Source organism: Oreochromis niloticus, linkage group LG9 (assembly GCF_001858045.2).
Source record: "Oreochromis niloticus isolate F11D_XX linkage group LG9, O_niloticus_UMD_NMBU, whole genome shotgun sequence".
NCBI classification, from domain to species: Eukaryota; Metazoa; Chordata; class Actinopteri; order Cichliformes; family Cichlidae; genus Oreochromis; species Oreochromis niloticus.
The window spans coordinates 11,485,910-11,511,714 of record NC_031974.2 but is presented as its reverse complement, the minus strand read 5'-3'; the positions used below and the strand labels follow the sequence as shown (position 1 = coordinate 11,511,714).

Genomic DNA, 25,805 nt, shown 5'->3' with positions numbered 1-25,805 from the left:
AACTCTTGTTTTTGTGATAAAGTAGTCTGGATATAACTAAAATTCTTTTTTCCATCATTTTATTAGAAATGGTGATCTGTGACCTTGTGGAGAAGTTGGAGATGTGCAGCCTGTTGCCTCCATCCTTTCATCTTATGGTTAATGTCTGCTGCTCCGTATTCTTCCATTAACTACTCTTTGTAATATTTCAAACCAATCCACTGTCCAAAAGTGCTGAAAAAAACAGCAATCCTACTTTGTAGAGGCATTTTCCCTGAACGACAGAGGTAAGCTTTACTCTTTCTAACAAACCTGTTGCATTTGACTGCTTTAAAAAGTCAGCTGGTACTTTGTCCACGTCAAACGTTTTTCTAATGAGAAATCTTCTAGCGACATGTGGTGAAGGGTTTTTTTTTTTTGTTTTGTTTTTTTACAATTAAAAGAAATCAGGATAACTTCATTCACCTTAGTAGCCTTCCAGGTCTTTTTGATGTTGCGGAGCTTGGTATTGCATTTCTTCTGTTTTAAGATTTTATGTTTTAAATTGTCCACTCCAAACGTTTAGGGGGTCTGCTACGCGTTTTCCCCCAGCCTAATTATGGCCTACTTAAATTCCATTGACACTTCATGAATCATGATCCAATGTAATGAAGCAAAAAAATAAAATTACAAAACCTGCATCCGAATACTTGGACCTGACCTTATGGACATACTTTGGCCAACGGTTTAGTCATAACTGAGTTACCTGATCAAGGATACTGCCATATATTTAGCACCTTCAAGTCTGAGATCACAGATCTCAGTTGTAAGAATGTGGTTTGCCCATTCTGGGTTGGGAATGAGTTATTGCTGCTGAGCAGTTCAAGTATCTCAGGTTCTTGTTCAAGAGTGGGGGAGAGAGTCCGCCAGCAAGTTAACAGATGGATTGGCACAGCATCTCCATGGACGTGCTCCTCTGGATCCAAAGGAGCCAAATGAAGTGGACCAAACATCTAATTGGGATTCCTCCTGGGTATCTCCAGGAGAGATGTTCTCGATATATTCAGCCGGGAGGAGACTTTGGGAAAGAACAAGGACATGCTGGAGAGATTATGCCTCAGTGTAAGAGAACCTCAGAAAGTTTGGGCATCTCCGCTTAACTGCTGCCCCCATGAACTGGACACAAATAAGTAATACGATATAAAAAATGAAATGTATGGCTTAATTTTACTAGATGAAAATGTTTAAGATTGTCCCTTTGAGCAATTGTGGGTTTAGTAGCTCAAGATCTTCTAATAAGCAACTACATAAGCGTATAACACTGAGATGGCCGTTCCTTGAACTGAGGGTTGATGGTGCCTTTGGAAAGATGTGCTTTTCCATCCATTCATCAGACCTCACGATTCCGATCAGTTGCTCACATTACCAGCATATCGCCGTTTACTGTGTGACGAATTGGGTCTTTATATGTGCTAACAGGAAAAATTTGTGATATCCAGACATTTCATCTTGGATGTTAAATAACCTCAAATCAAACACACCAGATAATCGAACCACCTCTGACATCCTGGGAGAAAAGCCATTTAGAGGTATTGATGCTTCACAGGTTAATTGCATCATTTTTATTAAATAAACTAATTATACTGGCTAATACTAACGCATAACAGAGATGCATGTGTGCACTGACTGGCACTAAAAGATTATCTATCACAGGTGTAACAGATGGCAAACCTAGACTTCTATTAGTGCTCAAATAACGTAGAAATTTCTAATCTCCATAAATTGACATATTATAAGAGATTATGCAATGTAAATGTTTCTGCTTTCACTTTTCAGCCCTTCCAGTTTGTAAGTGTTACTGACCACTCACATTTGAGCAGGCTTAGGTTGCAGACCACGTGGAGACCAAAAGAAATCACTTATAGTCGGACAATGGCTGGCATCTTGAACCAGATATCTTCACTACACTGGATGCCCTAAAAAACTGTCCTGACTGTTATTCCAAGCGGCTGCGTAGTCTTTGGGTTCTCAGAATGGTACATTTCTGACTAAAATGTGTGGGGTTTTTTTATTCACTTGAACATCAAACTAGGTTTAAAAATGCAATAAGACAAAATGACAGTTTAACAGTAAACCTTGGGTTTTTGCACACTGCACAAAACCTTTTGCTGCAAACGTCTTTTCTTTCTTTAGTTTAAAGCGGTGCAGTTTCTTTTCATTTAATCCAAACATGGTGAGTAAAGAGCATTTTTGTCGTTGTTGTTGTTTTGTTTGTTTCTTTTCATTTTTTTGTGTTGTCTTTTGAGTCTGTGTTAAATCCAAACAGCCTTGATGTATGATATCTGGGGAGAACAGGGAGCCATTAGTGGTCCCACAAAGACAGAGCAAAGCCTGCCTGACTATTTGATTTCAGGGCTTTAAATACAAAGACACACAGACAGACAAGAAGAGAGTGATCTCTGTCTGTCTGCACTCATTATTTCCTCCTCTGCTCCCTGCTCTCTCTCATGCTTTCTCCTTCACTCTTATGGCTTTAATGCCACTGTATCAGACACCTCTACCAAGCCATAAGCAGATTGGGAGTCAGCAGGTGTGTGACCGTGTGTGTGTGTGTGTGTGTGTGTATGTTTTGGGGGGGATGGGTGGCATCACCATTGCCATAGGAACGAAAGCATATAAAAAAACAACACAGTAATTGTTCCGTTTCCATGGTAACAAGCTACACAACAGCAAACCTAAGAGATACTTTGTGTCTGCGCAAAAAATAAAAAAAAGTTCTATTTAACCCTGCAGTAAAAACACAAATATGTTGTAACAGTTGCACGTTTCTCTTATAAAAGAATCATTCAAGCTTGAAAACCTCCCAAAACTGAGGGAACAATCACAGCAGTACCATAATATTAGTATGCACCGAGCAACTCTAATTCTTCTTTTTCTGATATAAAGACATCACAGAACAGCCTGTGTAAACACTTGTAACATGTTGAATTCCTAGAAATCCTTCTCCACTCACGTCGTCGTTTCTCTGCATCGTAGCGGCGCGGAACGGTGAGAGGCGGCGCCGAAAAAGGGGGCTTGGAGCGGGTCGTGAGGGCGGTGCAAAAGAGGGGAGAAAGCAAAGAGAAAGAGAGAGAGACGGTCCCCAGTTTGAAAGCCGGTAATTAGTGGCAGATGAACGGAAGCTCCGCTATACCACCGGAGCAACGCGGAGAGGAGAGGGTGGATGGCAGCCTTCTGCCGCAGAGAAAAAAAGCCCAAATTAGGCTGATTTCACACGCAGCTATACCGGCATCCCCACTGCATGCACAACGCCTCACCTTATCTTATCTTGCGACTCTCACCTACCCACACACCCACCCACCTCGACCACCCATCCGGCTGTCTGCTGACTTGGTGATGCAGGGTGGAGCTGGACGCATGGACAGCCGGCAGGATAATATCTCGGTCTGAGTGCGTCTTAGATGATCTCCGTCATCACCGGGTCGGTACCCCCGCTCTCCTCTTTAGGTATGTACAGCCTGGCTTTGGTATAGTGCAACTACAACGTGTGTTCGGCGCACGCTGCGAACAGAACTACTAGACAGTTTTGGGGGGAGACGCTTAACAAGTCTAATTATGAGATCACTTGGGCTCTGCGATTTTTCTCTTGCGCACAGAGCCCTGCAGTTTACAGAAGGCGCGGAACGCAGCGGGGTACTGACTATTAAATTTAAAGTAGAGCTGGCGATATAATTTCTGAACGCAAAGCAGAGAAATGCTGGCTCATTTTGCAGCCTTCTGTCCTTTGCGTTATTCCAGCGGATGAGAGAACCCCGGCAAAGGGGCGCCCCTGTGACCGGAGGAGGGTTGGATTCTCCCCGGCTGGTGACCTCCTGCTCCGGGGGACAAATCCTCCCAGCACCGGGCATCACCTCCTCTACCCCGGACAGAGACCCACGGAGCCCACCGATGCGTCCGGCAGCCCCTGATGCTCGGCAGTGCTCCGGGGCTTTCCGGTCGGTGGGAGAGGCTCGAGCCGCGGCCGCGCGCTAGGATGCTGCGCCAGGTGTTGCACGCGGGCCTGAGGACCTCGTTCCACGCGCTGGGTCGGTTCGTGGCGAGCCACCCGGTCTTCTTCGCCTCGGCACCCGTGCTCCTCTCCATCTTGCTGGGTTCCAGCTTTAGCCGGTACCGCGTGGAAGAGGACGTGGAGAGCCTGCTCGCGCCCAAGCACAGCCTGGCCAAGATAGAGGGCAACCTCGTGGACAGCCTGTTCCCAGTGAACCGCTCCAAGCACGCGCTCTACTCTGACCTGCAGACGCCGGGCCGCTATGGGCGCGTGATCATCACCACCCGAAAGGGAAGCGTGCTGGATCCGGTTCATCTGGACGCCGTACTAAAGGTACGCACGTGCACACATGGCACAAACTCTCAACTCATTTCTTTAGTAATTATGGATTTCAGCTGACAAGCAGTCTGATATGTAAAATAAAATACACGTAAAAGTATATTTAAAGTATTCTCACGATTAATAAAGAAATGATAAAAACACAAATAAGGCAACGAAGCAAATAAACACGTATACGAGTGTCTGCTGAAGAAATAGGCTTCAACTAGTAGGTGCCAAGATTGAAATGGACGGAATGTGCGCTGTGAGCCGACCTATAACCTTTGAATGGTCATTTTTAGAGTTCGAGAGCACATATAGGCCTACCCACCCACAAGGATTTAAGAACTCTGTGAGGCACCTGTGGCGAAATGCCAAGCAAAAACACACAGCACTTGAAAAGTACAGTATTTGACAAGTTAGCTACTGTGCCCTTTAAATCATGGTGTATACATCAGAAAACGAGGTGCATCTACAGCTTTAAAAACAAGCTCTCATTCAGAAACACAAAGAGGTGAAGGTCAGTATCTGTAGGCTGCCTCACTCCTCGCTCTCCGTGACTGATATTCATTAACAGGAGTCTTATTTCAAATCACCCTGACAGCCTTTTGAGGTTATAAAGCAGGGTATCTTAATCACACGTTAACTGGAGCTTAGAGGTCTCTATGTTGGTACACCTAAATGGTGTTATGAGTATCAGCCTGACACCCCTAGAGCAATTAGTTTAATGATTTCATGAAGTTATTAGGCCGCAATCAGAGCTTGCTGACTCATATGCTGGACACGCTGAGCTCTGCTAAGGAGATTGAGTTTGTGAGAGCTCCATCCATGCATGTTTTTCTGTGTATGTGTTTATCAAAGAATGTTATTGTGACCCACTTTACATACATGCAGAATTCAGCGTTGGTCCACAGAGGACTGCCACAGTTAGAGAGCTCAGAGCTGTGCATCTTTTGCTGCCAACGGGCAGCGAGTGAGAAACAGGTTGGTGCATAAAAGAGAGTGCTGTAAAAGGGTAAATCCACTGTTACGTAATCTCACAGTGTTGCATATCATCTGTGAGGCTCAAGACTCTGTAATTTTCCTTTTCCTGTGTCTTTGCTTGCTCTTGGGCTGCCCTCAGCATATAAGTTCTTGCATTTTCCCAGAAGCTTTTTTGCATCCCTTTGGGTCTGAACTTGTTGCATGTAGTAAGTTAAAGCATGCGTCGGTGGAGAGAGCGATATCAGCAAGAGCGAGAGAAAGAACTAGACGGGATTTCCACTTGCAGTAAGAGTAAGATTTCTGAGTCACACCCATTGACTGCATCTGCTGAAGTATTTAATCTGTAGTTGGTAAATAAACTGATTCACTACAGCTCGCTCTTTTTTGAGGTGGTTTTCATCCTTTGTGGGAAAATGTTCAGTGTTCAAACAACCCGTACTTTACTGTTATGTGATACTGCATGTCGTTTTTGAAAAGACAAAGCAAATATATACCATAATTTCACTGCAGGGGCACATGTGTGAGCCAACACCATGGTCAAGAAATTTCTTAACAACTGTTTACTGGAAGTATATTATTATGGATATAGACTCGGTTCCCAGAGGATGCACAGCGCTGTGTTAATTGTGGTTTTTTTAAAAAAAAATCTTTTTCCACCAGCAGGTTAAAGTCTCTGTTTATCGAGTAAAAATTTGAATTTCTCTTGAGGCATTTTCTGTTTAGGTCAAATGTTATTGTTTAGAACAAATCTCTGCTCTACAGTTCTCCTAGCATGGCTCTAGTGTGGTTTTAGAGCCCAACCAATGTATCCATTTTCTTTACTGTTTATTCAGTCTCTTAGAGACTGGCCAGCAATCCCCTGAAAACCTCTGGTCGCTACGGGAAAACAGTGACTGGTTGGCGAGTGGTTACTGGATGTCAGTGAGTGAAATCAGTTGCAAATAGGGTTCTGCGCCATGACCTCCTTGTGATTGATTTAGTCCCTAGCAGATTACTGGAACTGCCTGTAGTTTGCATGGAAGACTGCAAGCACTTGCTAACTTACCATAAAGTGGTAGCAATGTTTGGAGAAAGTAATCAGAATCAGCATACTTTATTAATCCCTAAGGAAATTATGTGGGTTACAGTTGCTCCAATACAGTAACAGTAACAGACTAAACTATTTAAACAACATAATATCTTACAGATTTACAAATTTAAGAAATAGCACTAATATATACAGTCACTCAATAATAAATATCAAGGATTAACAGAGGTGAATATATCAATTATCAAGACTATTGACAGGAATATTACAGAGTAGAAAAGAGCGTGTGTAAAAAGGATGTACAATACATGTACATCTTATTCCTTTAGCTTGTCCTAGGTCACAGTTTCCTTCCACATATAGCTTTGCAAAAATTGCATAAAAAGCACTTCCAGCAACAAAAACATAATATTCCAGAAACACGTTTTGCCAATCCGATCAGCTGTTCATAACACTTCCTACGTTGGAATATAAATCAGCGCGAACTATCGCATGTCCGCCATTACCTGTCCGAAACCGAAAGTGACTAATTTTCGCGGAAAATGTAGGGGGTTTTTTAGCTTCAAAGCCTATGTTGGTGTTTTTAAAAGTCATGTTTGACTTTATGCTTTTCTGTATCGTTTCTGGGATGCTTAGAAGTCAAATTACACTGTTGGAAATAGTTTATTTTGATGCACATGCTGTTTTTTTTGCAAATTTACATTTATTTATTTTCATTTTTCCTGTAGTATATAAAAATTAGTGTATCTCAAAAATAAAACTATGAAGACACTCAAAATAAATTTCTCGTGGTTGGAAACTATTTTGTGCAACTTTTTTGTATTTACAGTTTTGAGGGATAAGACTCTTAAATTTGTCTTACTAGAAACATATGTAAAAAACAAAACAAAAACGATTTTCAATTTTTTTGTAGTTTATTGCACTTTTTTGCAATTTATATAGTTACTATGGACTTAATGCATACATATTATTAAAATTTGGGCTATAACGGTTGTATTGATGTATAGCAACTTGAAATGCTCCCACAAATGGCACTACAGCATGTAAAATGTAAAGATAAGCTCTGGCGGACTTGGTTCTATGGTAGGTCTTAAAGGGTTAAATAGCCTGTGGCAAATATATTAGTGTTGTCTTCTCACTATACATACTCTTAACTTTATGCAAGAGAAAATAAAGTATAAAAAAATGATATTTTTCGCAAAGAAACTCCGTCTTGTGGTTTTGTGACATGGTGCTGCTTTACGTGCACCTGGATTTGCGGCATGCTTTATGGTAACTCAAAACAAAGACTGCACCCTCTCCACTCGCTGTTTACAGAATGCATACGTTCCAGATGACCACAGGTCAGGTGGTATATCGTGATATATATCGTTATCGTGATATAAAATAATTCATATCGTGATAAATATTTTTTCCATATCGCCCAGCACTAGTTTCTAGTCTTGTTTTAGGAATATTTTTTCTTTAACTCTCACCACCACCTAGTTATTGATCCACAGAGATTATAAATCTGAAATAATATTCACATTTTAAAACAGGGTCCCTTTAGTTTCTTTAATATAACAACCATGATAAGACTTTATTATCCCACAGAGAAATTTGCTTGGACACATAATGCATAAACACACTTCATACACCCACATACACAGTAGCTGTTTCATGAATTTTATATTGAGGATGATTACTAAAAACCCGTGTTGAATAATCAAAAGAAAACAATCGAATCTATGTTGATAGAGCATGGTAGGTTTACTCTTGATAAAGATAACATGCATGCAAGTGGAAGTGAAGTTAACGTTCACTTGCAGTATTCAACTATTAAAGAGTAGGCATCTGAAGTTAATGTACATACTTGAGGCATCTACAGCAGGAATTTTAAGTCTCTGCCATGAAGCTGTCGACAATAATGATGACAGAGTGGAAGAATTTGGCAGTAAAAGTTTATTTTACAATAAATCTTAGGACAGGTTGCTGCAGGACAGTAACTTTTAAACCAAAAATCATTTTCAGGAGACATTCCTGCAGAATCACACTCCCTTTCTTAAGCCAATGCAGCACTCTGAGGTAGGAGAAAGCTTTGCTCATGTTCACCATGGCAGAGACTGGCATCAGGCCTGTTGCTTAGTAACCAGCACCGTGGATGCTGGCACTGTTGTCCTCTCGCCATAGAAACGGAGGAGTACTCTGAGACAACTATTATTTCTCTGTTGAGTAATATATAAACACATACACACACACACACACACACACACACTTCCCCAAATTTCTCTCCCTAGTAGTCGCGCAAACAGGAACACAAAGTAGGTGAATGAGTCGCTAACACTCGGTTTGTGTGCTGCGTAGTGAAACTTTTCACTGTTCCCACACTGTTTATCCAGGAAAGCCACTGTTAAGCTGAGCAAATAAAGCTCTTTCTCTCTTTGTTTTGTCTGCTTGTAGCTCCACAGACGGATCTACCAGATGCAGGTAACCGTGCCAGCAACAGGCTTCAACAGTTTCAACTACTCCTTCTCCAACCTTTGCCTTCTTGATGACAAGAATGTCTGCATCATCGATGACATCATCCGCGCCATGGAGGAGATCCAGTCAGCTCGCAACTCCAATCGCTCCGTGCCCGTCCTGAGGTACCCCATCACACAGCTGGCAGATGGGCGGCAAGCGTACATTGGCCACCAGATGGGTGGTGTGCAGGGCTGGGGTCCTGGGGGGGCGATGCGAGTTCAGGGAATGGGAGTGAGGGGAGAAGGTGTCCGATCTGCCCGGGCGCTGCAGCTCACCTACTACCTCCAAGCCCCAGGCGGCCTGATGGACCGGGTGGCCAGTCAGTGGGAAAAGGCCTTCTGTGCTGAGTTGCAGCACTTTACAGAGTTGCACCCAAAGTTGGGCCTCTACCCTTCTACTTCATCTTCTCTGAGGACAGACTTCCAGTTCTCCTCAGTGCTGGCACGTCGCCCCCTGTTGGCCAGCCTGGGAGTGTGTGGGGTGCTTGTCGTCCTTTGCTGCTCCATGAGGGACTGTGTGAGGTCCAAACCCTGGCTGGGACTGCTAGCTCTGCTGTCCATCACTCTATCAGGCCTTACTGCTGCTGGGATACTCAACCTGACTGGGGCCACCTACAACTCCACGTACTTGGGGATCCCGTTCGTCATGCTTGGTAGGTTTAACTCTGATATATTTGCTTTAGAAATAACAAATAATATCACAAAGTATATTTTACCTTTTGAGTGTTTATGAAATTTTTTTTCCAATTTATCAGGAACTGACCTTTATGTATAGGACGTTTTCAAAGAGTAACTGATGCTAATCCATGGCAGGTGGGAGCCGCACAGAACATTGGCATTGCTTTTCCTTCGCAGTTTGCTTGCCTGTACCTCGCAGCCTACTTTTTCAGTACCTGTTGTAATAGATTTTTCACATGTCTGCCTCAGGCTGAATGCCATTTCAGAGTAGACAGGTCTTCAAAATGACTGACAAGTGGTAGGGCATGAACTTGACTTACTGATAGAGAGGATGATGGTAACAACAACATGTTTTTTGACGAGTGGCAAAAACTAAAACTAAAGGTTCAAAAAAGTTTTAAGTTGCAGCTGAAGAAGAGTCTTGAATGAGTTGTGAGATGCAACAGGAAGTTATTTTACATGTCAACAAGACCTCTGACTTTAACAACATTGACTTAACTCACCATGTAGGTCTTTATTCACCACTTTGCATTTAATCATTAGTTGTTATTAAACTCTGGTTCTCTTTCAGAGTGTGTCTTTTGTGTGTCTTTCCCTCTGCTCTCTTCTTTTCTACTCACCCAAACCATTAATGACAGATGGCTGTCACTCCCTAACCCCGGTTCTGACAGATACATACACACATATGTAATAAGATTTTAGTCACATTGTATATAACATTGTGCACAGACTATCTTCTAGATCTTCAAAGTGAAGCCCATGCCTTAAACCTTAAATTTTTAATGGCCAGCAGGAGGCGCCCCCTCTTTTTGCAGGAACAAGTCTGGTTGCGTAGAAGTCTATAGGAAAATAACCCTACTGTTCACTTGATGTGCGATCAACGTGAACACTTTCCTGATTGGTGCATGAATGTTTCAAGCCTTGTTTATTACAAGATGTCTAAATTATGGCACCAATTAGTGTGTAGAAGGATGATAAAATATGGTTTGCTTTAGGGTGGGCCTGCCGTGTTATTGAGAAGTCCCTGCACAAGTGCACAGTTGTCCTTTGTTTCTCAGTAAGATCTACCTTGCACTTAGGACTCGTTTCAAGGAGTAAAATGGTAGCCAATGGTAAAAATTCCTTTAAATTTAAATACATCACCAGTCGGTGATCAGTTCCTTGTAATTAAACCTGCTACAGTTTAAGTTTATAGTCTGTGAAAAGACATTGCTGTGCTTTGTTTATGTCGGATCAAATTTAGTACAGCTGAAATGAAGACACTTTAAAAACTGCTTGTGCAACAACACTGCTTAATGTAATAAGGTGGTTATATATAATATGAATAAAAATGCCACATTCTAGTGATGGAAGGAAAAACATTTACACTGCAATTTATAACCCTCTGTAAGTGTCGAAAGAGCTTAAGGTTGATTAGACGGGTAGCCCCAACATGCAATTGATTTTGGAAGCCAGTGAAAACACTGATTTACAGATAGTATAAAACTTGGGTATTAATGTAATTTTATATATATATATAATTTAAGGATAAATACTTCTTTGGGGTATTGCTAAAAACAACTACTAATATTAACAGAGATTTTGTTTAACTGGAAATTTTAAAGACATACAAGCATATTTTTGATTTGGTGATGACTTTTCCACATGCATTCATTGTTGTAACTGGGGTTTCTGTCAAACATTATCTGCACAGTAGTATTTATACTACTGTGTATTTCCTAAAGTGAAAAAATCAATCAGCAGTTTAACAAACCTCTGCTACTGATCAGTGACTATTTCAGCTGCGTAATTGGATTGCCTCTGCATTCCTAATTATGCAGCACCTTGCATGTGGAAAGGGCCAATAAAGTTGTATCAGTGTTTGAGCATTCATTTGTGTTGCATTTGGCACTAAATTAATTACGTAAATTCGTTTATTTGGTTGGGCAGGGCTAAGATATAGAGAAGGAACAACGAGAAAGTGGGCGAGGAAAGGCTGCTGTCAGGCTTAGAACAACTGCAGAGTGAACAGAAAGTACAGGGAAACAGACAGAGAGGATGAAATATGAAATATCACTCCAAATGCAGGCTGAGATAAGGATTCTCTTAGCAGAAAATGAAGTTAAACTGTAGTTAGAAGGAAGACAGGCAGGCAGGGAGAAGGATCTTCTCAGAATGCAAGTGGGCAGACAGAAAAAGGTGGGAGGACAGCGTGAGCCAAGAGAGAAAGCTTTGTTACAGGGAAAGATTGGATTTGGAGTAAGGAAGAATGCAGTATTTTTGTAATATCTTAAAAATGACAGAGATTTGTGTCTTTCTCTTTTAAAATCAATCACAAGAGATGTTTCACATTGTGCTCGCTAATTGAAAAAGTTGCACATTGACGGGGTAATGACTTTGTGCCATTAACTCACCAGGTGTGTGATTGTGTAGCAACGAGGGTAAATTGTTAACGGTAAAGGATATTTCTGGTCTGCTTCAGCCTGCCATTAGTGTCACTGTTGTGGCTCCGTGGGTGTTGCTAACTTTGCACTTTTCACCTCTGTTGTGGAGCTTTGGGGAGTTACGCAAAACAGAAGCGACGCAGTGCACAGTACATCAGTGTGACAAGTGTGAGCTTCCTGCAGTGTTTGAAACTGAGAATTTTATCAGAAAAACAAAAAGTAAATTCAGTAATCCAAATTACTAACTTTCCAGGTGACCCAATTACCAGTTATTTATTTATTTTTTGGGGTGGAAACGGACTTTTTCAAAAGTCATCAGTTAAATTATCGTGGATTACAACGTGTATTATAAAAAGTAAAGTTGCAAGTGATTTATGTGATAGTGATGATAATAGTTTGCAATCATTTTGATAACTGATGGACCATTTTCGTCATTTTTTTACAGAAAATATCTCATGAGTTAATTTGAGGCTTTCTTCTGTTTCATAAATCTGCCAGTTAAGGATTTTTCATGCTTGAACAGTTGGTCAGATGCACAAAAATGTCTCCCAGAGCTCTAGGAAAATTTCAGACATTTTACAGAAGAGTTTTACTGATGTATTTGTTGACCAAATGTTAGGGTATCTTGGTGGGTGAAGTTTTGCATGATTATTGAACTTTGATTTTGTCATTTTTTTATCATTTCTAGTCTTTTGGGTTCAGTGTTAGAGTTTTTAGTCTTCTGGTTTCTGTCTGTGTTCCATAGTTGCTCTGTCTCCCCTGTCAGCTGTATCCCCTTGTCAATGGGATACAATTCTCATAACACAGTCTCTGTGTTATGTTTCCTGTTTTACTTTGAAAGTCCGTGTCTCATGTCAGTGTTTCTAGTTTTGCTTCCCTTGTCTCATTAGACCTGATTTGTCCCAGCTGTGCGTTGTGCGTTTTCCTTGGTCTGTGTTGCTATTTCCCTCATTCCGTACTGTGTGTTTTGTCTGCTGGTCTGTTTAGTTTATTTGTATTTTCAGTTTAGTTATTTTGTTGTGTTTAGCAATATACCTGTGTTAAGTGCACTTTTCTGCCTCCATAAGTCTGCACTTTGGGTCCACCATTCCTGCCTGGACACAGTACATGACACCAATATTGGCCTACCGGACATAACTGCAGCTATATCGAAAGCTTTCTTTATTTTACAGACAAAACTGCAGGGAAAAAAGGTGTACAGTACAAGCAGGACAAATACTTCATACACTATGGTGATTTGACCTGGATCATGAACTCATCTGTTTTCCAGAGTATTCAGGAGTCAAATGTGAGGTCATCAATCCAAGAGCAAACTGGGCGCAAACTTAGTCAGGCACCAGAACAATGATCCCAAGCAGAAAAGCTGAAAAAGAAAAGAATCAATGTGTTACATTCAAAAGACACACTCCATTCAACATCCAGACCTCAACCTTACTGAAATGCTGTGGCAGAACCTTAAGAGAAAATAAACTGAAGCACTGTTGCAGAGAAAAGTGGACATAAATTACTCCACAATGCTGTCGGGGACTAGTAAAGTCATAAAGAAATTATTGCTATTTCACAGGAAAACTCATAAAACCAAGCTGCTGTTAAATTCCCCATATTTACTTTTATTTTGTAATTTTACTAAAAAAAAAAAAAAATCTCCACATTCAGTCAGTCCACTTACAATCATTAGCAGCATTAATTGATATGTATAAATCAAATTAATGGATCATTTAGTTTTTAAGAGAATGTCATATAAGCACCTCATGAGATAATCTATTGCCTTTATTTGTTTTATAGTATTGTAAGTTGTGTATTTTTCACATATTTATTTAGACAGTTGGCAGATATAAAAAAAAAATGCCTCCCTGAGCTTCAGGAAAATTTTACACATTTTATTAATTTTTCATTTGAGCGGTTCTTTTTCCAGTGTGGAATGACTGTACAGCATATATCTGTTTGAGTGGTTTGGATTTTGTCCAATAATTGACCATACATAAACGCTCAAATACATAGACTCCCACAAATATTTGGCTAAATGACTCTTAGCAAGTTGCATCTTGACCAGATGCTTTTAGTAGCCATCAACAAGCTTCTGGCATAATACTCGCTGGATATTTGACTACTTTTCTTGGCAGAAGTAGTGGAGTTCAATTAAATTAGCTGTTTTCACAAAATTTTTAGTGTAACGCACAGATTTTCAATAGGGTTGAGCTCAGCGCTTTGGGGGAGGCTATTTTAGAAGCTTACCATTAGCCTGATTTATCCATTTCAAAGCCAGTTTAGATATGTGTTTGGGGTCATTGTCCCATTGGAACATCGAGTTGTGTCAAAGGTTCAACCATATAGCTGTTGATATGAAGAATTTGCAGGTAGTCCTCCTGCTTCATTATTCCATCCACATTCTACAATGTACCAGTATCACTGCCAGCAAAACAGCCCCAGAACACGATGCTCCCACCACCTTGCGTAATAGCTAGCAGTGCTCTTAGGTTTATAAGCCTCACCTTTACGCCTCCGAATATTCCTCTTTTCATTGTTGTCAAATAGCTTAATCTATGTCTCATTTGACTATAAAACATTTGGCTTGTTCATATAGGCGGCTGAAAATATTAGTTGAGCTTGAAGGGCTACATTTTGGAGCAAGGGCTTCTTCCTTTTTGGTAACCTGTTAGTCCATGGTGATATAAAAGTTGTGTCATGGTTCGCTGTGTGGCAGGCAGGAGGAAGGACCCAAATGCAGCTTTATTTGCTGGAAAAACACGAACACCAAATGCAGGAAACAAAACATAAAACTAGAAGCAAGGAAACACAACTCTGAAACTAGGAAAGTAGAAACTAAGCACTGACGGGAAGTATAATGGGAATCGGAAGCACGGAGACTACACACATCATTAGAGGGTACGACGTGACAACAAGCAGGGGAAGACAGAGGACTAAAATACATGAAATATGGAACCAAAACCTACCCACATAGCAAAATTGGTATGGTCCGGATCTGGCCCACACAATGTGCTTACGTATAGCCCATATACTGCAAAGAATGACGGCCCTTTGGTGGGCCAGATCAGGTTTGCCAGAGGTAATCCGCACAAGGCCAGTTGCAGACACACTGCTGGCCCTGTGCTGGCCCAGAACAGTTTCAGCTCTGGCCCCAGATGTCAGCCTAATGTGTACCTTAATCAAGCCATGTAATAACAACATGTGCCGGAACATAACAGTGCAAAAGGACTGACAAAACAGAGTTTCGTCATGACATGACGAAACTCTGTTCAGACAGTGAATGGACTGATTCTTATATAGCACTTTTCTACTCTCCCGGATTACTCGAAGTGCTCTATACAACATGCCACATTCACACACGCTTTTTCTAAACTGAGTGCTTCCTAACTACATTCATACGCATTCACACTCTTGACATGCAGACTGGAGGAGCCAGGGATCGAACCACTAATCTTCCGATCAGTAGGTGACCTCCTGAGCCACAGCCAGGAGGTAGTAGACCCTCACTAGGGTTTGGAAAAGTGTACACTCACAAACCTGTCAAACCTGCATTTGAAACATTGGCTACCATAGCAGTATAGTATTGTAACATGGCATTTGGGTCTTCTAACTAAACTAGGAGAATAGGAACATAAATAGTGCCATCATTGCCAGACCTGGCCCACATCTGGTTGACATACACCTTGCCACGACAACAGTCAGTCAGAGGTACCAGCTTGATGCCGGATCTGGGCCACACCTGTTTTCTCTGAGCCTGGGCCACATAAAACAAACCAGAATCAGGCCAGATGTGGCATGCCATCACATAAACAGTGCCATCTATGCCAGCCCTGACCCATATCTGGATGACATACACCCTGCCATGACAACAGTCAGTCAGAGGTGCCAGCTTGATGCCGGATCTGGGCCACACCTGTTTTCTCTGAGCCTGGGCCACATAAAACAAACCACAATCAGGCCAGATGTGGCATGCCATCACATAAATAGTGCCATCATTGCCAGACTTGGCCCACATCTGGTTGACATACACCCTGCCATGACAACAGTCGGTCAGAGGTGCCAGCTTGATGCCGGATCAGTATGGACCTGTTTTCTCTGAGCCTGGGCCACATAAACCAAACCACAATTGGGCCAGATGTGGCATGCCATCACATAAACAGTCCCCTCTACGCCAGGCCTGGCCCATATCTGGATGACATACCACTTTCCATAGAAAATACTAAAGAACTAAGGAGCTAGGAATACTTGAGACACAAACCAAAACCAAGAGACTAGCAAAGACAAATCAGGAAATCAAGGATAAATAATACAAAACAGAAAACACTGGGTCACCGTCCCAGGAGCGTGATAACTTGTGGTCAGTGACACGGGTGTCCAGCAGCCATGGCAGGCTTGAGTCTTGGTGGTTCCTGATTGTTCCTGAACAACAACCAGTTTCCTCTAATCTGGGTGTATAAATTTACATCTTCTTCTAGATCTTGGCAAAGTGTTGATAAATCCAATTAACTTGTCCTTACCTACAATTGCTGGTAGGTAAGGACAGTTTATGCAGATCTACAGTTCTCCTTCTTAGATCTTCACTGAGATCCTTGGACTTCCCTATTGTTATGACTATTGGTCAAACAAATCATTCATCATGCTGACAAAGAGAAACTACCAGTTGTAGTAAATGATAATCCCTACTGAGAAGTTAATGAGCTTTGGCTAAGGGAAGTTTAAGAGACACTGAACAATCTGCAGTACCACTTATTTAAAGATTAAAACGTGCATGCATATATCTGAGCCTGTATGTATACTCTTTAGAGATGGCACGATACCACTTTTTTTATGTCCGATACCGATATCGATATCATAAATTTGGATATCGGCCGATACCGATATGAATCCGATATAGTGTTTTTTTTAATCAATAAAACTGTTTTGTTTTTTTTAAATATCTTGCTGCATTTTGTATAAGTTCAAACTCAAGTTAAAAAACAAAACAAAACACTAAAGCTATTCTGTTATACCTGTGTGCAAAAAATACACTGCACCCAAAATTTTTCATAGTTCGGCAATACTGATCAATCTAATAAACTTAAACCTACTCCATCCTCCCTATTCTGGTATTTTAAAGAGTAAGCAACATAACTAATAGGGTTGAAAACTCCCAGCAAAAAAAATAATTAAAAAAAATAGGGAACCACCCCCCACCTCATGATGCTTAATCGACGAAATCAACTTTAATTTGATGCAGTGTAAAAAAAAAAATGCACAGAAATCAATTATTTTTCAAGAATAATTAAATAGATTCAACATCTTTCTTTAACAGAACTGCAGACTGCACAGATTACATCAGATTAAAATTCTGGGTGTAAGATTCAGATAATTATTTATTAAAAGCTAGATATTTTAAATGAGAATAAGAAAGAAAAGTATGTCTTTGTGCCCCCCTTTTTCCTGTTTGTGCCCTATTGGCCCCCCTGGCTAAACTTTGCTAGATCCGCCCCTGCACAGTTCCCAGCGTCAGCTACGTAGAAAAAGATCCTGGTGTAGAAAGTAATATTAAATAAATTCTAACAACAGCTTATCACGCTTAAACGTGCTGCTGTTGTTTATCCGCTGGTCTCCTCTTTCTAGCGCAAAGTGGGCCAAAAACAAACAAGAGAGACGGGACTTGCGGCAGAAAAGCGGATCAGCTGATCGTCGATCAGTTTCATATTTGAAGTAATAACAGGAGAGGGAGGGGGAGTGAATGAGAGAAGTAGATGCAACTGCGCAGCAAAGACAATAACTTCAGCTTTGTGTCTATTTTTTAATTCTAGCTGAAGTACGGGACAAATCGTGTCCTTTTCACCTCAATATGGAACTCCGAAGGCCAGTTCAGCTGTGGCTCAATATATCAGTTGTTAAGCTTAACGTGGAAATACTATGCAAACATTCAGGGATGAACTTACACACTTGCTTTACTTCTCTGGGATAGTTTTCGCCGAGATGAAATGAAGCATGTAGCAAGGCTCCAAATGCTCCAACAGACCACCGACAGGTCTGGCAGACAACAGCCGCTCTATCACATGACACATACTGCTCTGATGCGCCGAGCTGGGTTACTCCAAGTAACGCGTTTTGTGAGGTGATTTTGTGATACTTCGGATCGGATTACATTTTTTTTTTCTCTCCGATATCCGATCCAGTAATTTAGGTCAGTATCTGACCGATACCGATACGTAATATCGGATCGGTCCATCTCTAATACTCTTGACCCTGTGTGGATTAGAGAAAATCCAACACAAACCCAAAATTATGCACCCAATTCTCATGTCTTAAATTCTTAGGAGTTCAAAATTAACATGACATTCATGACTATGATGAGTGTAAGTAAACTTCTGAACACAACTCTACATACAGTATATCCCCCAACGATCACCAGCAGCACTACTTCACTTGTTAAGATCGTTTGTTAAGATTTTTTATTTTCTTCTGCCTGTTTGCTCCGTTTTTGCCATAGTTAACAAACTGACAAAGACTTTTCAGTATCTGAAAAAAACCCAATTTTGTAACACAGTAGTCGTATCAAGGGCAGACATAGTTTCAGGAAAAAGAAACATCCTTCTATGTTCCTCTAAATGCTTCTGTGTGTGTGTGTGTGTGTGTGTGTGTGTCTGCTTGTGTGCCTGTCTCATGCTGGTAAATATCCTTGCACAAGTGCTGTCTCCAGCCTCTCTTTTTTGCTCTCATCTTGTCTCTGCAACATTAACCTCTGCACCTCTTTTCTCCGTCATCCTCTGTGTAATTCCCTCTCACACATCGCAGATCTGCAGACTTTCTCTGTACTCCACGCCCACGCCTCAAGTGTCGGTACAATGCGCCTCTGCTTAGGTGTTAAGTGTTTCGCCATGCTGAGGTCACTGGAGAGGGGGGTGATGGTGGTAGCGGTGGGGTGTACATGTGTTACTGGTGACTCACGGATGCTATGGCAACCACAGAAGGAAAAAAACCCCTTAAAAACCATCTGCTGCACCTAAATCAATGTGTATGCGCAGCACGTGAGACTGGACAACCACAAATTCATGCAAATGGGCACTAATTTGCTTTAGTGAATTGAAAATGATTAATTCCTTTCACTTATCATGTGAAAATCGTGCTGTTGTTTTAAGACACTTAGTCTCTATATTGTTAAGCCTAATGGCTCTAAGGTGTATTTGCTACTGCAGGAGCAATGGCGCTTCTGGTATTTCTCACGTTGGGCATGTTACAATAAAAAAAAAACGGCATTTTCACAGTGTCTTACATCTGTCATTTCATGTATCTCCACTTCAAATGGGATTTTGGTGTGGCCTCATACAGAGAGGGAATATTCAGAAGCACTATTGCACTACCTTGTGCAACATTGGGATTTGATGAAATGAATAAACTGAAGCAACAAGGCTGAAAGATCCCCAGTTTGAGACTGGGAGGAGACACAAATCCCTGGGAGGTTCTTATATGGTTTTGACCCCTTGTAAAGAAGAGAGGAGCTTTATTTTTAAGCTTAGTTACAAGAAAATATTTGTCTTTAATACAGGCGACGTCTAGCATCCCAGTAAATTACCTTGGTTTTCTGCTAAGGGAACCATGAATTAAAAACAAAGAGGTTGGAGTTTGGAAAACAGAGAGCTAAGTATCCTCTGGTGATCTGTGAAGGTTCTTCAGATAAGGCAAGAGACATCATTTGCAGCAAATGAATAAAATAACTTACTAAACTAAAATAGTAAATTTATTTAAAATAAATAATTAGAATCTAATTTGTATAATTTAGATAAAAAATAAGGGATTTAAAAAAAACAAAAAAACAAAACATATTATTTATTCTTCATTTTCAGATTTGCTTTTTATCCGCAATTGTCTCAATCTAATCAGATTGGAGGCTTCCTTGTGGTTCTTGGGGTATTTAAATGTAGAAATAGTGAGGCATAGCCTTCAGCTTTCAGGCCAGCTTTGGAACCAGCTACCAGTTTCCTGTGATTCACTGAACATTTCTTTACTCATCTCGTTTCTTTTTCTGTATGTTTATACCCGACTACTGTTTTTAATCATTGACAATTATTAAAGTTTTACTCTCTAGTTTCTATATAAGAAACAAGCCTAATAGAGCAGAAATAACAAAGTTCTGCTAAAGTAAATTTTTCTGGCTAAGTAAGTGTGATACTATTACAATCCTTTTTTAAATTTGTTGGTCTAATACAAGAGAAATTCTCATTGCTGTTCTATTTGTCCTCAGGTCATGGGCTGTTCGGCTCCTTCGAGATGCTATCATCGTGGAGACGAACCCGTGAGGACCAGCATGTGAAAGAGCGTGTTGCAAGTGTCTTCGAGGATGTTATGTTGCGTTTCTCTGGCTCCACCATGATCCACCTGATGACCTTGGGCCTGGCCGCCTCCCCGCTCACCAACATGGAAGCCGTCCGGCTCTTCTGCCGCACCGCTGCTCTGGCCGTTACCATCAGCTATGTTTACATGTTGTCCTTCTACAGTTCCTGTCTGGTGTTTACAGGCTACCTGGAGACCGGGTACAGACATGGCTGCTTCTGCCGGCGAGTCCCCAAACCGGACCGTTTGGACTCTAAACCGGCTTGGTACAGGTGTTTAATGTACACTCGTTACCAGGAGGAGACCCAAGTGACGAATCCTCCACACGGGATTGGTCACACTCACACACCAAACCCTGACCTTACTCACACGCACACGCACCCTCACCCGCATACAATGAACAACCCAGCTGTTCGTGGACATGCTCATGTTGCTAACTCCACTCACCCACACCCACACCCTCACCCACACCCTCACCCACATTCCACAGCAAGCATGGACCCTCATCCTCAGGACTCACACCTTTTGTTGGGCTGTGTGCGGCGTTGCTATGGAGACTGGATCACTAACACTTATGTTAAACCCTTTGTGGTTCTGCTGTATCTGGTTTACATCTCATTTGGATTGATGGGATTCCTACAGGTGAGAAACCTGGTGATTTCTCTTTTACAGAATTATAAAGTCTTTATTTTTGGCATGTAATAAAAATGTTTCTGTCGTCAACAGGTGACCCAGGGTTCTGACCCCAGCGCACTGGTTGCAATGGACACCGCAACAGTATTGTACACCCGAGCCCAGCAGCGTTACTTCAGCTCATACTCTCCTGTGATTGGATTCTACATTTATGAAAGTGCCCCTTACTGGAATGCCTCAGTGCAGCGGGATCTGCTGGAATATGCCAAAGGCTTCCAGAGAATAAGCTGGCTGGAAGCTTACCTGAACTACCTGTCGGATCGCAACCAGTCCACCAGCCAGCCGCGGGAAAATTTCACCCGCACGCTACGCCACGCCTTTCTCCGTGAGCCGCAGTTTGCTCACTTTGCGGATGACATTATATTTGCAGAGCGCGGCCAGGGCGAAGAGCCTGATGTGGCAGCTTCTCGCATATTCTTGGTTGCCAAAACAACGGAGAACAAGCGCGAGGAGATGTCAGTGCTGCTGGACACGCTGCGACGCCTGTCACTGACCTCACGAGTCCGCTTCTTAATCTTTAACCCTTCTTTCGTCTACCTGGACCGCTATGCTGCGGCGGTCAGCTCCCCACTTAGACACTCACTGCTGGCGGTGCTCTTCCTGTTGGGTCTCTCCTCTCTGGCTGTTGTGGAGCCCCTGGTGTCAGTGTGGCTGGGCCTCACCCTGCTCTCTGTCCAGTTTGGCGTCCTGGGCTTCATGACCTTATGGGGTGTAGAGCTGGATTGCATGTCTGTGCTATGTTTGATCTCAGCTTTGGGGCACTCAGCAGACTGCAGCGGCCCTCTCCTCTGTGGCTTTGCTGCAGGTCGGGGTGAAAGCAGGACTCGCTGGGTGAGAGTGGCACTGGAGAGACACGGGGTTCCCTCTCTGCAGACTCTCATCTGTTACGGCGCTGCCCTGGTACCCGTTGGCTCCATACGCTCCAACCTCACACGCACACTATTTCGCTGCCTCACCCTAACAGCTGGTTGCTCGGCCCTGCACACGCTGGCATTCCTGCCCACACTCCTCACCTTCCTGCCCCCCTCCAAGAGCCGGGGCCATGGACCTGGAGGGGAAGGACAGAGACAGGAGGTGGAGTGTGTTGAAATGAATGACAGCACCAGAGTTGTCGACCAGATCACCACCGTCTGAGGATGGGATGAGAAGAGAGGAAGACAGGTTTCTAGTGCACATGTTACCTGCTTGTTGCTAGTGCTGTGTGGCATGTGAGTGAGGTGTTTCCTAAAAAGCTAATGAGACATTAAAGTTAATCCAGGTTGTGATGTAATCACAGAGGAAGTGCCACACTTTTCACCAAAACTTGCTTTAGATTCAGTCACTTTGTTTGGCTACTGCTGTCTGTTCACCATATCAAGTTGCACAACTACAGCTCCAGTGACATGAGGCAATCATCTGTATGACTCAAGTATTTCTACTTTAATGCTGGAAAAATAAAGACAAAATAAAAAATCAAGATCTTAGCATTGTGATTTGTAATATATCATCTTGTGGAAATATTAGCATTTAACAAAAGTCCCCTTGCATGTTTTTTCTTTTTCTTTTTCTTGACTCTAATTTGCTCATTTTCAGCTCAAAATGTCTAATTCTATTCCTGCTAGTGTAGCTTCACATGATCTACTTTTCAAAATAATTTTATCTTATGCTGGGTTTTATTGCAGCCTTTCTGTGCATCCCTTATCTACAACAAGCCATTTTACGTATGATCCCCTTTAAGTCAACGTTCTTTTGACTGCCTGCCCGTGTGGAGCTGTAAGCCGACAATGCCGTGGTCGTTACTCAAGAAAAATTATTTATTAAAAGTAATGGAGTATGTTATTATTACTTGACCAACCCTATATCATGACAAAGCATGTAATAGATACGCTGGTCCACCATGTCCATTTCACGCTTTGCCCCTTCGAGGCATGAAATGGACAATCATGCAGAAGTTGCAGTACCAGAAGAGGAAGATAATATATTTAAAGCAGTACATTCCAACGTTGTTCTATGTCACAAACAATTAGGCTAGGTGGCTAAAATGTATTTACATGTAAATCTGTTTATGATGAACTGAATGTAATGTCTCTTTAAACGCTTTCCTGTGATTATTTTAATGTTGGCTTGAAATAAAACATCTCCCTCTGCTGGTACTGCAGCTTAGTGAATTACGGAATTTAGGACAGTAACATGTTACATTAGTGTGTTATTGAAAGACGTAATGCGATTACAGTATCACATTACTTTGTAATACGTTACACCCAACAGTTGTTACTGAGGTAACCATATGAAGGATCTCCAAGATTACTGACATCATACAGATCAAGGAGCTTAAATGAAAGTCTGAAACACTATTTCGAGCAGCTTGTGGCACATCAGGATCACTTGTACACTGACCTCATTATTTCAGAGTTTGGCCTTGTTTAACTTACGCATCAACCATTGTATCAGTATAACATATATAGTCATGTGAAAAAAGGGGTTTTCATATGCAGTCATCAATCAGTTGTTTTTTGTATGACTTTATCAGTCTCTGACATTGTTATGGAGGAATTGTGGCCCACTTTTCTGTACAATGTTGCTTCAGTTCATTGAGGATTGCAGGTATTTGTTTAAGCAAAGCTCTTATGGTCCCAACACAGCATTACAATCAGGTTAAAGTCTGGATGATTCTGTTGTTGTAGATTTGCTGTTTGGGACCATTGTCCTCAAACCTGAAGTGGAAGTGGAAGTAGTATAATACTTTGCTATAGACAGTTCATGGTTGACTCAGTGACTGCAAAACAAGCCCAAACCATCACCCCTCCACCACTGTGCTTGACAGTTGGTACGAAGTGTTTGTGCTGATATGCTGTGTTTGGGTTTCTCAAAACATGGAAGTGTGAATTATGGCTTATCATCTCTTTTTTGGTCGTGTCTGTCTCAAAAGGCATGCAGCAGTTCCAGAAATCTTGTGATTTGTTCAGATGCTGTTATGTTCTTTGTAGAGAGAAGAGACTTTCTTTTGGCAACCTTTCTGAACAAGTCATACTTGTTAAGTCTTTTTTTCCAGTTGCCAAACGTGGCAGTGTAAATTATGACTAAAAAGCTTTGCTTTGGTGTTATCTGTTCAAAGAACATTGTTCTACATGATGATCAGTTACTGAAGTACATTTGATTACCAGCCCCTGGCTGCACATTACCCTCTTAATTCCTATGCTTCCTATTGAATCATATGGTTTTTCACAAGACTGCAAACCGTTTCTTTTTACATGAATGTGTATTAGTAGTATGTGTAGTATGCATATATTGTATATTAAAAGACAAAGCATAATAGGTCTACAGTAAATGGGTCAAAAATTTTGCATTTGGGCAAAATGATTTTTAATAGGGCTTTGAAACTGAGGACAAATGAATAGATAAAAGTTCATAATACTGACTTTTTTTGTAAAGCTGTCATCAAGTGGAGGCTCAGAGTGTAAAAGTGTATAACTTGAAAGGTCAAATCCAATACCAATCATTTTGCTCTCTTTTTAGTACAATTATGCAATTTAGACACAGGCAATGACATTAAGTAGTCATCAAGAAGCATCTATTATGGCAAAATGTCAGAAAGCATTAGTCAGCCAGCTATCAAATGTGCACAGACAAAATCCTCAACCTTCCTGTAATCTTGCTCTATTGTACCGTCTTTACCATACTATATAAAGCCCCTTGAGGTGGCTGTTGTTGTGAACTGGCACTGAATAAATTAAATAAAACTGAACTGAATAAATCCTGAATAAATAATGACTTTTACACCAAACTTAAAGTTTGGTGCAAAAGACAAACTTTACTTACTTCATGTGCTCGACCCCTTGGGGATGAAGAATTTACTCAGCACCTAAACTAATGCTCATCTGGTGTTTTCTGACAAGTTTGGATCAAAGCATTATTCTATCCTGTTAACCCCCCTTCCTGAAGGGAAACAGCCTCTTTGTGTTTTACTCCTTAAGTCACAGATGTAGCTGAACTTCTGTGTGTAGGAGTACCTGCTATTGTTAAAGCATGATCCTCTCTGATAATTGCCTGAAAGAAAGTATTGTTAAGGCTCTGTGCAGGTGCCACAGCCATCAGTAAGACAACGAAACCCAGCTTCCCACCTATGAACACTGCCAATTGGCCTTCGCAAGAGCGCAAGCTGGAGGGATCATTAGCTGTGATGGCTGCGTCATCTTTTGTAAAACGTCCCACTTACACACAGAGCTGGATGGCGTTCCTTCTAAAAATAATCAATGCTGAAAGCGTGCTGATGTGCTGCTTGCTCGGTTGAAATACCAGAAAAATGTGAACTGCTTTTTCTTAGAAAACGGTGTGTCTTTGATGCAGGCCTAATGCTGAAATAAAAAATAATAAACTGTATAGTGTTTAAAAGCTGCTGAAATAAAACAAAACTCACAGCACGTTGATTTAAACTTAAGACTGAGCCCTCGGGGTACAAACACACTGGTCTCTATTAGGTCGCCAACACCTCCTACACTCACTTGTGCTGTCAGTCCAAATGCAGTTTACTGCTGCTGTTGCTGCTTAGTTTTACAAGTAAAGTAGGCCAGTGTAGGAGCTGTGGAGTTTTGTGTTAGGTATAAAATAATGGGCTGCAGGTAGCACCTATGTAGAGTAAATCAGCAGTGCAAGGTATCTGCAAAGATTTTATAATATAAAATTATTGAGACATCAGTTAAAAGACTTCAAGTTTTTCAGTCACACCAAAATGCTGGACAGAGCCGTCCTGTGATGCTGTTAAATTCACTGTAAAAACAGCGGAGCTGAAGATTAAACTTCAGTATTCATTAGTCCTGTAGTTAACTAGGTTTCTAACATTGTTTATTTGATTTTCCACCACACTCTTTCACTAAGACTCG

At 41.5% G+C, this 25,805-nt stretch overlaps 1 protein-coding gene across 4 annotated transcripts; it reads left to right on the top strand.

The window, feature by feature from the left end:
• The first annotated feature begins 2,256 nt into the window (after positions 1–2,256).
• ptchd1 (patched domain containing 1) lies at positions 2,257–22,402 on the top strand. Of its 4 annotated transcripts, XM_025910525.1 has the most exons (5): positions 2,257–3,465; positions 3,757–4,339; positions 8,775–9,489; positions 20,165–20,895; positions 20,980–22,402. In XM_025910525.1, the coding sequence occupies exons 2-5, from the start codon at positions 3,926–3,928 to the stop codon at positions 22,078–22,080; spliced, it is 2,961 nt and encodes a 986-aa protein (XP_025766310.1). In that variant the 5' UTR covers positions 2,257–3,465; positions 3,757–3,925; the 3' UTR covers positions 22,081–22,402. The 4 variants fall into 4 exon arrangements, with proteins under 4 accessions (XP_025766310.1, XP_005449139.1, XP_025766312.1 ...); XM_005449082.3 differs by having other exon boundaries at positions 2,257–4,339; XM_025910527.1 differs by lacking the exons at positions 2,257–3,465; positions 3,757–4,339 and adding an exon at positions 5,081–5,308.
• Positions 22,403–25,805: the final 3,403 nt, after the last annotated feature.

Bases quoted from the DNA above. Each gene is read 5' to 3' on its own strand.
- ptchd1 (XM_025910525.1), top strand. From the start codon at position 3,926: ATGCTCGGCAGTGCTCCGGGGCTTTCCGGTCGGTGGGAGAGGCTCGAG. The intron at 4,340-8,774 runs GTACGCACGTGC...GTCTGCTTGTAG, and splicing joins ATCTGGACGCCGTACTAAAG to CTCCACAGACGGATCTACCA. The intron at 9,490-20,164 runs GTAGGTTTAACT...ATTTGTCCTCAG, and splicing joins GATCCCGTTCGTCATGCTTG to GTCATGGGCTGTTCGGCTCC.